Source organism: Cervus canadensis, chromosome 9 (assembly GCF_019320065.1).
Source record: "Cervus canadensis isolate Bull #8, Minnesota chromosome 9, ASM1932006v1, whole genome shotgun sequence".
Classification (NCBI taxonomy): Eukaryota; Metazoa; Chordata; class Mammalia; order Artiodactyla; family Cervidae; genus Cervus; species Cervus canadensis.
Genome location: NC_057394.1, coordinates 36,233,663 through 36,248,659, shown reverse-complemented (window position 1 = coordinate 36,248,659; position 14,997 = coordinate 36,233,663). Strand labels below are relative to the sequence as shown.

The window sequence follows — 14,997 nt, the reverse complement described above, 5'->3', positions numbered from 1 at the left end:
GAGATCAAACCAGACAGTGCTAAAGGAAATTAACCCTGAATGTCCGTTGGAAGGACTGATGCTGAAACTGAAGCTCCGATACTTTGGCCATCTAATGCAAAGAGCTGACTCATTGGAAAAGATCCTGATGCTGGGAAAGACTGCAGGCAAAAAGTGAAGTGTGTGGCAGAGGATGAGATGGTTAGATAACATTACCAACTCAATGAACATGAACTTCAGCAAACTCTGGGAGATAGTGGAGGACAAAGAAGCCTGGAGACCCCTGTCTGTGGGGTTGCAAAGAGTCAAACATGACTTAGCAATTGAACAACAAGTATTTTTAGACAATGTAGCATCATCATTTTGTGGCTTTACTTACTCATGAGAGGTCTATAGATTTGTAAGGGCCTACCCACATACACTGTACGCTCGGTCTATTGCAGAGTAATTCAGTGCCCCTTCCAGTTAGCTGGGGGCTTCCATGAATTACAGCCATGGGAAAAGGTGGATGTGGGTTCAGTTCCCAATGTCTACTCTTCCCTATCTGCATTTTAGCTCAATATGAGCTATTTTCTACTTTAGTGATGCAAATCTGATTGGTTAAATCAATGTCTCTGTCTTAAAATATGGAGGTAGAGGGTAGAACGGGCCAAAATCCAAATAAGGGATTGTTTAATATCATTAGCATATTAATTAATTAATATGCCATCTCATCTTATAGGAAAAATATCAACGAGAACAGGAAAAACTGAGGGAAGAGTGGCAGAGGGCTAAGCAGGAGGCTGAGAGAGAGAATTCCAAGTACTTGAATGAGGTAGTGTTGGATCATGTCATCTTCTTTCTTCCCTACCTTGTTGCGGAAAGGGCCTGTAAAATGGAACTACCCCGTTTCACGTGGCTTTGGTCACACATTCACTTACGTCACTCTCTCAATGTACCGGGCTGTGGTTTGTCACAGTTTTGCTTTGACGTTTCAGCCTTTCTCCTAGTTGCTCTGCTGTGTCACTAAGCAATCCTGTCAGTAGACTTTAAGTGCGTCTTCCTCTTCTGTGTTACAACTCCACTCCCCACATGTGATTTTGTCCGTGATAAAACTCTTTCTTTTTATTTTTTTTTGAACATTTTAAATTAAAGCATATTATTGTCTTGGTTTCTTCCATACAACAATGTGATTGAGCTATAAAACTATATGTATTATTTCAAGTGGAATTCTGGGCCAACTACAATAAGTATCATTTAAAACTGAATATAGGCATGTCTTTGTGGAATGATAGAAATGCACGGATTTAGACGGGTTTCTCTTCTCCCTGGTCATGTAGGAACTGATGGTCCTGAACTCAAACAGAATTTCTCTGATGGCCCGGGAGCCTGCCCTGGCCACCAGGGGTGAGGAGTCCAAGTCTCCTGACAAGGAAGGAACCCGGGCAGAGGTAAAGATGAGGCACCAGCAGCAGGAGGAAGACGCGAATGAGGACCAAAGGAAGAAGCTGCAGGAACAGCTCACTCTTGAGAGAGAGAGGAAGGAGCAGCAGTATCAGGAAGAGCAGCAGCAGAAGCGGCGTGAGGCGGAAGAGCAGAAGCGCCAGGCAGAGAAGGAGAGGGAAACTTCCATCAAAATATACCAGTACAGAAGGTCTGTCTCCACGGCCAGAGGGCACGTGTGGGTTTTCAGTTGTCTTGGCTTAGTTGAATGGATACAGCCATATCCATTCCCTGCTTCAGAGGCACCTACTTGGTCCTCTTGCTCCCCACCATCCATCCTTTACACAGGGGAGCCCAGGCAGAGTGAACCTTTTCCACTGTCAGTCTGAGCTTGTCACCTGACTTCCTGCTCCGAGTTCCCCTGGTGCTCCCTGTCATATCACAACATCATCCAGCATCCTCACCAAAGCCCGGGCAGCTTGGGTGAGCTGCATCTTGGCTTTCTGGTCTACCCAGCTGCCTACCACTCTTCACCTCACTTGGTTGCTTCCAGTCACAGTGGCCTCCTTTTCCTTCCATAAAAATGTCCAGTTTATTCTGCCCTGAGACTTTCACATTTTCTAGTCCCTGTATCTGGAGAAGGCTTCCCTTACATGCTTGTGTGGCTCAGTCATTTTCTTTAAGTCTCTGCTCCTATATCACCGTGTCAGACTTTGCAGAATACCTCACCTGAAATACATGCCTCTTCCCTCACCCCTTCTCTCCAGTATGCACTTGCCTGCTTTACATTATGCATTTATTTACTCCTCTGTTAACCTGCCCATCCCACTAAAATGTATTAAGAGGCCAATAAGTTTATTTTGTTTACCAGCCCAGGCCTGGAATAGTACTGAAACATAGCAGGCAATTAGTGTATGTTTGCAGGATGAATGAATTGCAAATGTCTATTGATGGTAGTGGGTCTCTGTTTTCTGTAGAGATGGATTAAAATACTTCTGTTTGTTTAGTTTTCAACTCAGAGACCATTCTGAGAATAGTCTATTCTGAGAAAGAGGCTATAATAACATTATTTTGATATTCATTTCTTAAACTCTGAGAAGGCATTAAGTTCTAAAATTTTGACCATAAACTCCTTTTCCATCTTTTAGGCCTATTGATTCCTATGACATACCAAAGAGAGAGGAAGAATCTTCAGGTTTGCTTCCTAGTGACAGGTGTGTAGAACTTTACTTGTAATTTGGTGGGAGTAATTGGCTTCAGATGAGTATCTGAGGGCTTGTGTAAGTGTTTTGTAGGACTAAGTTAACACTTGCTCTTTTATGGGATACAAAGATATCCTGCTGATTGATCTTTGTATCAGTTGGCTTTTGCTGTGTAACCAACTACCCCTAAACTTAGTGACGTGATTATGATTTTGTGGGTCAGCATTTTGGACTAGCCTCAGTTGCTGGTTCTTTTAGTTGACTGGATTCCTAGTGTATCTACCACCAGTTTACTAAGCAATTCTGCTTTGGGAGTTGACTGGCTGTCAGCTGGGGCAATGAGAGCAACTGGGCCATGTGTCTTTCAACATCCGGCAAGCCAGTACAGTCTCTTCCACATGCGGCTAGACAGGGAAAAGAGAATTAAAGAGAGGAAGTATGCAAGGCAGTTTGTAGTCTAAGATCTGACCTGGCACCCCATTGCTCTGCCGCATTTTGTTACCTAAAGTCACAAGCCCAGCCCAAGTTCACAGAGAGGAGAAGAACCCTACCTCTGTGGGAGGAGCCGCAACACTAACAGAAGGGACAGAGAAAAAGTGTGTTCGTTTTTGCAATCTACCTGGAGCTTTATTTTAAAGGAGTTATAAGCAATGGTGTGAGTTTACTGAATGTTCCATTCGGACATCTGAAATGAACCTTGTAGACTTTTTCTTAGTGTGATGAGAACTGGTCAGTTTCAGGGAATGAAGATCAGATTTCAGATACCTGAAAAGTTATACATATCCTAAAACATTAAATTTGATATTTTAAAGTAGTTTTAAAAATGCTTTGCACTCTTGAGATCATTTAGGACTTCTGAAAAGTCTGTATTTATCTGTTATATGACTATTAATTTGTGATTTCACAGCTAAAATTTCTTTAGCAAGTTTATCTTAGAGATAGGGGAAGACTCATCTTTATACACGACCAGGATGACTGAATAGGACTCAAGACTAGTAAGGGAAAAGAAAAGGAATATACACAAAGGTAGTAATGAGCTGACATTAAGCTAGAAAAAATTTCTAGTGATAGATGACCTTATTTACAGTCATTGTTTCTGAATAACTTTAGATCATTAAAATGTGTATCTTTCTTTTTTAAAGATATGATTTATTTATATATTTAAATAAGTCTCATGTATGTAGCTCATTACCTTGAGAAAATAATTAGATTGCTGAGAAAGGAAACTCAAGGAATCCCAGAAAATAGGAAATATTCTAGGCAGTTGTGATAAAGCACGCCCTAGAGGCATTAAGGAGTATAGCTAGACATCATGCATTAAAAGCATTTTCTCCTGTGTTAATGCAAATGAAACCATTCATCAGTGTTGCCAACAGTTATGATACATTTTGTGTTGCACATAATTATATGCTGTATTAATATGTTATAAATGTGCATATATATATATGATAATGCACATTATATATTATTATTTGTTATTATTACTAGTATTTGAAATTGTGCCCAGAAAGGGAGAATGAGATGAGCATGTATTGATATATAGACCCAAGTTTACCATCACAGAATCAGGCCGTTTAAGAAGTTGCCGATGCCAGTGTGCTCTGGCACCTCTTTGGAATGCTAAGACGGCATTTGATGAGTTACTGTGTCAGAGTAGGACCCTAAGGCCCCTAAGTTGACTTCTTAACCCTTGGGAGCATGGAGGAAGCATTGACAGTCTGATGTTAGGCTGTCTGATAATAGATGCTTCATATGGCCTGGTAAGATTGATATCTGGTAGAGAAGAGGGTCAGAGTATTCAAGTCATTCCAAAAAGTCATAGGATTTCACTGTCATCAAATGGAGAGGATTGTCACATGCTTCTGTCTGTGTCTAGCATCATGCTCTTTTCTCTTTAGAGATGTCACCATTTTCTGCTAGTTTGTACAACATGAAGAATTCCTTGATATGAAAATAAATATGGGTCTCAACAGACATGGAAAATAAATCAACTGCTTTAAAAATAATCTTTTTGGTGTTCTTACTTCATAAATATGAAAAGACTGTTCTTCATGAGATATATGTAGTAATATGTTCTATGTTTTAGGAATAAATCCAGATCTACTACTGAATTGGATGATTTCCCCACAAATAAAAATGGTAAATGTGAATTTTTTTCAAAATTCTTCAGCATGACTGCTTAGCTATGCTATCACACCCTATGATTACTATTTTTAAGGTCAAGACATTTCAGGTTCATTAAGATTACATATTTGAAATACTACGGAATTCTAGAATTTACATATCAGAGCAGAATTATCTTGTGCTTATTTTGGCTTTAGTTTATAATGGAGGGAGTACTGCAAGATTAAAATGATTATAGATACCTTAGAAATTATGTGAAAAATTTGCAAAGTGATGCTAATACCGTTTGGTAATAGTGGATTTTATTTTGCCGCCAAAGAATTGGGACAGTAATTTTCTACAGCAGACCAGGAAATTGTATATAAACCTGAACCTGGACATGTAAATGACAAGATGGCAAAAAACTCAAAATGATGATTTCACTAACTTGGCAAAAGCAATTTGGAACCTGATATTTTTAGTATAACGTGAATTTCTGGACCATAGATCACTGAGGTTATGTAACTAAGGGAAGAAAACTAACCAGAAATACCATTTTAAGCATAGTTTGCCTACCAGGCTTTGAGTTAGGAAGGTGTTGGTCAGTTATGTAAATGACTGAAGATCCAGCTGTAGGGTGAGGTGGACGTGACGGACATGCCCATTTAAGTGGAAGACCAGTCCCCCGTTCCAGTTTGTCACCGCCACGTGGGAAGATACAAACTTGTGATTGCCAACTCTTTTATTGAAAAACAGAAGTAAAAAAAAAAAAGTCTGAATTTTTATTTTAAGGAATTTTGACCAGGAAGTTTGACCAGGAATTTAAAAAATTGTGTAACCTGCTGTGAGCCAAACAATATCCACAGGCCCCAGTGGTCTGATGGCAGCTAGTTTACAACCTTGAGTTAAAGCTTGTAGAATTTGTAGTTTCTAGTAGGTTTCGTGATCACCCCCTTTCTCTTAACACAGGGAACCTTTCATTATCTGTTCCTAGTTTAACTGTTTGGCCTATTGTTTTCCCCATAAGGGTCCCTTAACTATAACCAAACTATTCTCTCATTTTTCAACTTATCAGATGCTTTCTGATCTGGCTCCTCTGGTCTTACCTGTTTGGATTTGCAGTTTCTTCTCCCCTGTGCCCTGAGGTCACCATTAAAATAAAAGTTTAAGTACTTTCATCTGCCATGAAACATTTTTAACATACAGTGATCATATTCTTATTTGAAAGTAAACACATGACCTGTTAGTAATAAGTATGACGCTCGGAAATAGTCTTCTTAATATTTGTGACTTGTGTTATTGATCTGGCTATTTTTGTACATATATTTTCTCCCCTGAATAGCACACAGTAGATGTTATCAAATATTTTGTTGGAAAACTTGGTTATTCCAGTAAGGCATCTTTAAAATAGAAAACATTTTATTCTAAATCTGACCAAATTGATAAGATGCGTGTATGTACCAATGTAAACATAGATGTGTATAAGAAATTTTTGGTGGCCTTGCTCATTGCTTCCTGGAAGATAAACTATGGCAGAGTGAATTTTGAAAGAAAGACAATAGCCATGAATCTGGAGAGCAAATGAAAAGTCCTTAGGTGAAATTTCCTAATCCAAGTTAAAATGGGGAGGTTCCCTCAAAGTTATGGATGTTTTACTCAAATCAGGAATTTATCAGCAAATCTAAGGAGACAAAACTTTTTATTCTAAAAAAACAAAACAAACAAAAAAAAACCTTTTTATTCTAAAGGATAAAACCTGACTTAATTGTCATTCATAAATTCAACATCCAAACTACCACTCTGTCAGTTCTCTTAAAAGAGATACAAGTCCAAAAAAAAAAAAGAGAGAGAGATACAAGTCTGATAACATTCCTTAGCCATCATTTGGATTACTTGGCTATTTTTCAGTTTCACAAAAGCCATTTCAGTGATTGAGTATGCTGTCATTCCTATGGTCTGGTCATGACTTATTCTGTGACTTAACATCATGAAGACTTGCACCATGTCAACTGGAAAGAAAAGAAAGTGAAAATTGCTCGGTTGTGTCCGACTCTTTGCGACTCCATGGACTATATAGTCCATGGAGTTCTCCAGGCCAGAATAATGGAGTGGGTAGCCGTTCCCTTCTCCAGGAGATCTTCTCAACCCAGGGATTGAACCCAGGTCTCCCACATTGCAGGCGGATTCTTTACCATCTGAGTCACCAGGAGAGCCCCTTGTCAGCTGGAGGTATATGCCTTTATGTCTTGGCTCTCTCCCCAGGGTGAGTGTACATTTTTTGAAAGAATAGAAAGCCCTGTTCCCTTGCAGAATTATCACAGCAAGCATTCAGTGAGCAGGTGCTTGACTAATTTTAATTCAGGAAGGAAGGAAATAATGGAAGAGAAACTTTCTGGATGAGCAGTTTGTCATTTAATACTGCTGAAATCAAGACCAAGACCTTTTTAGGCAGCTTCTTAGTTTTCCCCAGTGTCCCCCTGATATGCCTCTGGGACTGGAATTGGAATTTCCAGGGACAGGAGAGACTGTTGCTTTATCTTCTGAGGCAGCAGTCTCATTGAGAATTGATAATGTGAGCCTGTGTGCCCACTGTCACTTTCTTTTTTTGGCTCTACTGTATTTGGAGATTTATCTGCTATCCTTGTTTTTAATGCACTAATCCTGCAGCTTTCAATATTTTTAATTTAGGAAGCAATAGATACGCAGACCGAAGTGGGAACAGTAGCTCATCACAGAAGAGCTCGAAGAAGGAACCAGCGCCATCAGGAGCGGAGTTGGAGAGACAGCAAATCCTCCAAGAAATGAGGAAGAGAACCTCCCTTTATGACGACAACAGCTGGATCCGACAGCGCAGTTCCAGTGTCAACAAAGAGCCTATTTGTCTGCCGGGGATTATGAGAAGGTGTGAGACATCTTTGGAATGATTTCCCTTTCTATAGTGATGTGCAGATATTTAATTTCTAGGCGTGCTGGCTACTTTGGATGAAAGAGATGTCATCGTTTCTTCTCTTACATAAGATTTTGTGAGAGAGAGAGAAGCAGAACCAATGTCATTGGGCACTTGACCCGGAGCACTGATTAGTGGCAGACCCATGGCAGGCAGTTTATCTACATCATCTCACTTCATCCGGGAAGAGTGTCTTGAGGCAGGAGTGGTAATTCTGCTTTTCCACAAAGAAGCTGTGGCTTGAGTAAGGAATGCATGCAGACAAAACCACGTGGCTAGGAGGTTGCAAGGCTGGATGTGGAGTTCTGATGTGTGATTCAGGCATTTAAATAATTGACGGGCTTAGTGCTTCCTTGAATGATGATTTTAAAAAAATGAAGCCTCTGTTTCTAATAAGATAACGGTTAGATTGGAATTATGAAAATGGTGTTCACAAAGTGTGGAAACCTGGTATTTGCAACTTTAAGGAAAATATGTAGATAGAAATTAATTGCAGATGAGAGGATGAACTTAGCAGAGGTATCTGGGGTAAATGAATACTGAAGCTACTTTTGTTCATTATTTCCACTGCTGATAAGCTGATGAATCCTTTCTGTGTTTCAGAGGTGAATCTCTGGATAACCTGGATTCCCCAAGAACCAATTCTTGGCGACAGTCCCCTGGGCTCAGTCAGCCGTCAGGAGTCTATGCCTCTTCTTCCGTCCAGGACTTCCGTCACCCCCCACCTCAGCTGCTGTCCACATCAAACCGTGCCTACATGCGGAACCCCTCCTCCAGCATCCCCCCTCCCTCAGCCGGCTCTGCGAAGACCACCGCCCCATCCCCCACACCGCGCAGCCATTCCCCCGCGGCTCAGCAGCCAGGCTCCCAGCCACGCAACAGGTGAGGCCCTTAGCGTTTTCCTTTTTCTTTCTTTAGACTTGAGGGGTAGTTTTCATTAAAAGTTTCCCCAGATCTCATCCAAGCATTCCAACGAAAAAGAAAAACAAGGCTTTTTGAATGTGTCAAATTTAGTGTTCCTTTCCCAGATCAATTCAGAAGGCTTCCTTAATGTCTTTCCGTGGCAACCCAAGGGTATTTATGGATGTCTTATGAAGCCATGGAGGCCTTTAAAATGTTATGACTCTGCCACTGTCTCATTTACTTGGGCCTGTGGTCAGTGTCTCAAATGCAGACAGACCTAAATAGATTCCCAGCTGTGGAATCATAAAAACGTACAGTAGCTCGTGAATGCATGGCAAAGTGATGAGTAAAAGCAGTACTGTAAAATGTTGGACTGTTTTAATGGGACTGTAATATACACTCATTTTATAGAGACTTGAGTGTAAAGGACATTGTAACCCAGCCCCATCATCTGTGGAACTTTGTGCAAGCTGGCTTTAAAAATTCTCAAGTTATTTATTGCATTTGGGGCTTTTGATTTCTAAAACCATTGCTTGTCTCTTATCTGGCTGGTCAGCATCTTGCTGAGATTACTTCAACTGAATCCTGCAGGGCATATGCTGTGGGAACTGTGAGCGTTAGAGTGGTGGGTCTTGTTTTTTGATATGGAGTAGAGCTCAGACATCAACATGTGTTGGTCTGTGTAGCTTCTCCACAGATCCCTGGGGCTTCACGAAACCACATCTAGCAGTGTTTCTGCTGAGACCTGAAGGGAGCTCTCCCAGCCTGTAACGCCGATGAAATACTGAAAAGTAGAAACACAACGATTAATATTGAGATTTTTTTAAAGCTATCAACTAAAGGATTTCGTTCAGAGAAGATATTTTTATTCTAGCTATAATGTGTCTCAGGGAGTTTGAATTGAGGGAAGGAGTGATGAAGATTCATGGTAAATTTGGGAAGAACAGATTCAGGGGAAGGCAGAGGAGAGAGTACTTACTTAAGTACTCAGTAAGTAAGTGTTTACTTACTGAGAATCCTGCCCTTGGAAAGCAGAAAGGAGACAGGGCTGTGGGCTTCTCTGCCCTGAAAAGGTCTCTCTCTAGAGTACAAGGTGCTCAAACATGGGACATTCGACAGCAGCACCCTTTGCAGTGACACTGAAGTGCTGTGCCCATCCTGCGGGATGCAGAGATAAGTAACCTTCACCTTCCTGCCTGGGAGAGGAGATAAGACTTGTAAACAAAGCAAAGCAGAGACTCACCATGCCTGTCTGAATGCTAGCTGGAGTAGTTTTCATGTCATTCTTCACAGAGGCAGTCCAGTAAGCCAGAGGCATTAAGGAAAGCACTAAGGAAATGCTTCTGTTTAACTAGATGATTGGGTGAATGAGAAGGAGGTTGACAAAGTAAGGGTAAGAGGATAGGTTTAATAGACTTGCAATGCCTCTTGGAAGTAGCTGGGGATGCTCTTTTAGTGGCAGTAAGCAAAGAACATGATAAGGGATGTGCTTTGGTGGCAAGAAGATGTTGGCTGGATTAGAAGGGCATGAGAACCCTGCTGAGGACAGATGTGGCCTAAGGGAGACAGCAGAATGGATCGATGACAGAAATCGTTCATTTCTGTAATTAGGTGTCAAGGGTACCAGAGCCATTGTGGAGATCCTTCAAGGTACAGTATAATCAAGCCGTAATTGGTTGGCTGGTGAAAGCTTTCCTCCCGTGGATATATAAAGACTTTCATGAAGGATGGTTCGTGTTAATACCGGAATGTGGTTTTTAGATGAGAGGTTTGAAACGGATGAAAGCCTCCCTCCCATTCTCGTCCTGTGTCTAGGTCGGTCAGTGGGAAGCGAGTGTGCTCCTTCTGTCATAACATTCTGGGCAAAGGAGCTGCCATGATCATCGAGTCCCTGGGTCTTTGTTATCATTTGCATTGTTTTAAGGTGAGACTAAGCCAAACGGCCTGCAGGCCTGCAACGCTTTGCTTGGAGAGCGCATGGCTTCTTTGAGCGCTGGGTGTGGACCCGCCACTAACAAGCTAGGTGCTGCCTCTGTCGGTCTGCACTGCCCTCGGAATCACAAATGGCCTCCTCCTGCTGCTGCCTCCTCACACCTTGACCCTGGGGGCACCATGCGCTTCCTATCTCCAACCTAAGATTCTATAAGTAAAGTTTACAGTGCATAAATGCTTCCTCTAACATGCTGCTATGATTATTAACAGCATGGGGACGTAAATTATGAGTTGTTCAGAAACATAGCTTTGAATAGGGAGAGTGTGAAAGAAATTACATTGTAAATATTTTTACAGTTGCAGCTAAGGGGTTCTTACACATAAGAAAGAAGTAAGGCTATATAACTGCCTTATTTTGCAGTATCTGTCTTTAGAGACACAGTTATTTGATTCTTGAACTTGTGTTGGGCCAGAGAGAGAACTTCTGGTTGTTGATCCTGGAGTCCTGCAGAGCTCAACTTGTTTTAAGCTTGTCTGACTCTGGCTCGGGTTGTTCCCTGACATAACAGAATGAGTCAGAATTATTAGTGTTTGAGCATGTGGAGCCAAAATACCCAGCCATGGGTACTTTGGGAAAGCACCATGTGTGAACACTCATGGGGATGCCCGGATGGCCCACTCCAGGGCAGAGAGCCAGAACCTAGTCTTCTTGCCCTTGGACAGTTCCTTCCCATGGTGCTTAATCCTGTCCATCCTCTGGGAGAAAGGAAGCATTAGCTTCTTTAAGCCAATCAATGAATCATTTCTACTCTTTTGGTATAGTTAGAATGAAATCTTGGCTCTTAAAATTGGCTTTATGAATTCTTTCATGTCTCATCCAGCAGGCTTCATTTTAACCTAATTATCTTTTGGCCTTTTTTTTTCCCCCCTTTGCTGAAATGTCTCTAAGCGCTTAGAAACTGCATTTTATTTTGCTCATTTTATTCCCCCACCCTGGGAGTGTTCCCAAGGGTTCTTAAGCTAAGTGTGGGTGTTCCCTGTTGTTTTTGTTTGTCTCCCAGTGTGTGGCCTGCGAGCGTGACCTCGGAGGCTCTTCCTCAGGAGCCGAAGTCAGAATCCGAAACAACCAACTGTACTGCAACGACTGCTATCTCAGATTCAAATGTAAGAGAGCAAATCAGGGAGAAAATTTCTTGTCTTTTACAGAGAGCACGGGTTCCCATGTACTTCCCTGAACCTCCGACCAGCTCCTCTTCCAGCTCTCTGCCCTAGAGCTCCAGGCTTTAGGAATCTCACTCTGTCCCCTTCAAAGAGGGTCCGGTGAAGGGGTCAGTGGGTCAGTTCTCAGGTTCCAGCTCCACGGGGTTGGGTGTGGGGCCGAGGACCTGGAGACGAATGTCAACTAGGGAGTCAGGACAATGTTCAGTGCAGTTCAGTCTGCTCAGGGTCCGGAAAAATTTCTAATGACTCAAGGGTGCAAATCAAGTCAGTTAAAAGGAGTCTTCTGTACAGCCTCTCATCTGTTGCTTGGCTAAGGATTGGCCCCTCATAGTTTTAGCTGATTTCTACTATTTACCAATGTGGGTCTGATTATGTGATTTAGAATATGACCAACTTAAAGACTGTGGTTTAAAAGGATAATAAAGAGTAGTTGGTATATGTTTGTTACTATATAATCATATCCTATCAACATGGACAATAGTTTAAAAAGAGAGCATTAATTCTGATTGCATAGTCTTTCAGCGTCATTTTTGAAAAAACTGGGTTTTTAAAAAACTTCACATGCTATTTTGTGTCGAAGCATGTTTTTGCCTGTAAGTGTGCTATAAAATATCGGATAGCATAATTGGATCGCCTGTTGTTTATAGCTACATAAAGACTACCATTCCTCCTTTTTATGTTTTGAGCCTTGATGCTGGTAACATGTGTTTCTTCCTTATTGTGAAAGGGTGTTGGTTACAAGTGGTATCAGCAAAACCATATGCTTTTGAGCTCTGAGGTATTTATGTGGCCTTTCTGTGAAGAGTGCTTTGGAAATGGCGTCAGCCCAGTCAACTCTCTCTTATCTGTCAGCGTGTTTTGAGCCTTCTTTTGCCATTGGTCCAGGCCATTCCTGGATGCCAGCACTGAGGCTGGAGACTGTCAAGGCTGGGCATGAAATGGGGGGAGTGTGTGTATGTGTGTGAGCTTTCCTCTCTTTAGTTCAAATTCCAAAGCCAAATATAATTGATTTTTGGAATCAACGTGGAAAAACTGCCCATGCCTTTTCTCTCCTCCAGGACAAATAACAGAGAGTTGAGTGTAACTTGTTTCTGTATCAGCAGTTAATTTTTACTCCCATTTTTGCAAAGAAAAGACTTGTGAACCCAGACTTTGGGGGTTTGCCTAGCTTTATCCTAAGTGAGTAACAGAGTTCTTCTTTCTACCTCATGGGGTCATTCTCTGAGCCATTCCTACTATGAATCCCAGTGGCAATATTCGAGTGTTTCTGAATCTAAGTGCTTTTCTTTCTTCTCTCCTTGCCTGATCAGCTGGACGGCCAACCGCCATGTGATGTCAGCCTCCACCCGAAAGCCCTGCTGCAGATAGAGGAAGAGGCGGTTGCCGCTGATATAGATCTATAAACACATGTTGTAACATCCTTTCGCTCTGTTTTTTTAAAAAGAATAACACTTTTTCTGACCTCTTTAGATTACATCAGAGCATTATAGTCTCGGTAGAACTTGTATTTTTGTTGTTTATTTATAAGACGGTAATGATGTGTGGCAAAAAGTGCAGTGTTTCCTTTTTGAATTCAGCATCATAAAAGCACAGGAAAAAACAAGAACTTAAAAAAAATTTTTTTTTTGAGGCTGATAATGATCTGATTGACTTTCTAGTGGTGTTTTGAAGAGGGTTATTTTATTGTTTTTTTTAAAACTCTGAAACATTATTTGAAATAGTTAATATAAATATGTAATGGCATTTGCTTTGTTTATTATAAAATATACTAAATTAATGCAGAGCCATATGGAAAATTTTACTAAAATCCACTTCCAAATTTGCTTTGCATATCCTTCTTTTCATTTATGTAATATTATGGTTAATTTTTTTTTTTTTTAGCTTATGTAACATTTTATTTGTTTGATGAGGGAGCTCTATTTTCTTCACCAGAATTGTTGCTAAGCAGTTCTCAGTAGAAAGCTGCTTCTTTTCATTCATGAAAATTATCATGGTTTGTATGCCAGACGTTTTCTTCAGAAACTAGTGAGCCTTTCTGTACAACTGCATTTGTAAATAAAGCTTGATGCATTTAAGGAGTGTTTCCTTTTCTTTGTGTATCTGTGTTTGTCTGCCTTCCAAGGCTTTTAATTATGTTTCAGTGTGTGGCTTTTCTGATACTAAGTTTTATTTTTAGCATCTTTGTTGTTGCTGCTGATGCTAAGTCGCTTCAGTCGTGTCAGACTCTGTGCGACCCCATAGACGGCAGCCCACCACGCTCCCCTGTCCCTGGGATTCTCCAGGCAAGAATACTGGAGTGGGTTGTCATTTCCTTCTCCAATGCATGCATGCATGCTAAGTCACTTCAGTCGTGTCCGACTCTGTGCGACCCTATGGACAGCAGCCCTCCAGGCTCCTCTGTCTGTCCACAGGATTCTCCAGGCAAGAGTACTGGAGTTGGTTGCCATTTCCTTCTCCCTTTAGCATCTTTACCAAGGTATAAATTGATATACAATAAAATGCACAAATGTAAACTGTACAGTGACAAGTTTGACATGTGTATACCTGTGAAACTATAACTGTAATTGTGATATTGTTTTTCCTGAAAAATTTTAACAAGAAACTTTGTTTTTGATGGAAAGTTGCTTTTGAATGCAATATGTTTTTATGGTAAGAGGTGAAGTGAATGATGAATTGTTGAATGATTCGCAATGAATCTTTACCTATTCTTTTGCTCCTTTGGTAATAAGAGGAGATTATTTTTGAACATATATAGGGCAAAAATATAGACTAATGTTTTAGAAATGTGGCATGAGAGTGCAAGAATATTGAACTTTAGCATGTGTCAAGCAAAAGTATAAACTTACTTGAATCCTTCATAGTGATGAAACTAGAATTGATAATTCTGGGATATGAGAACAGTACTGAGATATGTTAGAAATATATAACTTCATGGAGGGGAAAGGTATGTACCCAAAGAATTCTAGCGCCTGATAGAAATGACCAGGGCTATGAGAGAAATCTAATGTGTAAGAATCCATGAGACATTTGCACTAAGGGAGTTGAAGCAGCTTTGCGGCAGAGTTATTTGAATTTCATTTTTAGAGTCGATATAATCTTCGCAGATAGAGCATGATGAAGGAACAAAATACTATTTCTCAGGTGGGGTCAAACTCCCAGAGAGTCTCCCTTACTTTGTATTCCAATCAAAACCATACGCACTTTGGCCTATTTTGCCAGAAGAATGAGGAGATCCTTGGATATACTATGTGGGATCATGTCTCCACGGAGTGGTAACAATCTGACATG

At 40.9% G+C, this 14,997-nt stretch overlaps 1 protein-coding gene across 1 annotated transcript in view; it reads left to right on the top strand.

The window, feature by feature from the left end:
- Positions 1–13,784, top strand: part of LMO7 (LIM domain 7) — a 212,206-nt gene extending 198,422 nt beyond the window's left edge. Inside the window, 9 exon segments of the mRNA XM_043478032.1 lie at positions 701–793; positions 1,299–1,612; positions 2,550–2,615; positions 4,690–4,742; positions 7,395–7,608; positions 8,257–8,535; positions 10,372–10,480; positions 11,550–11,652; positions 13,020–13,784. Of these exon segments, the coding sequence (XP_043333967.1) occupies positions 701–793; positions 1,299–1,612; positions 2,550–2,615; positions 4,690–4,742; positions 7,395–7,608; positions 8,257–8,535; positions 10,372–10,480; positions 11,550–11,652; positions 13,020–13,042 (1,254 nt within the window). The 3' untranslated portion in view covers positions 13,043–13,784.
- Positions 13,785–14,997: the final 1,213 nt, after the last annotated feature.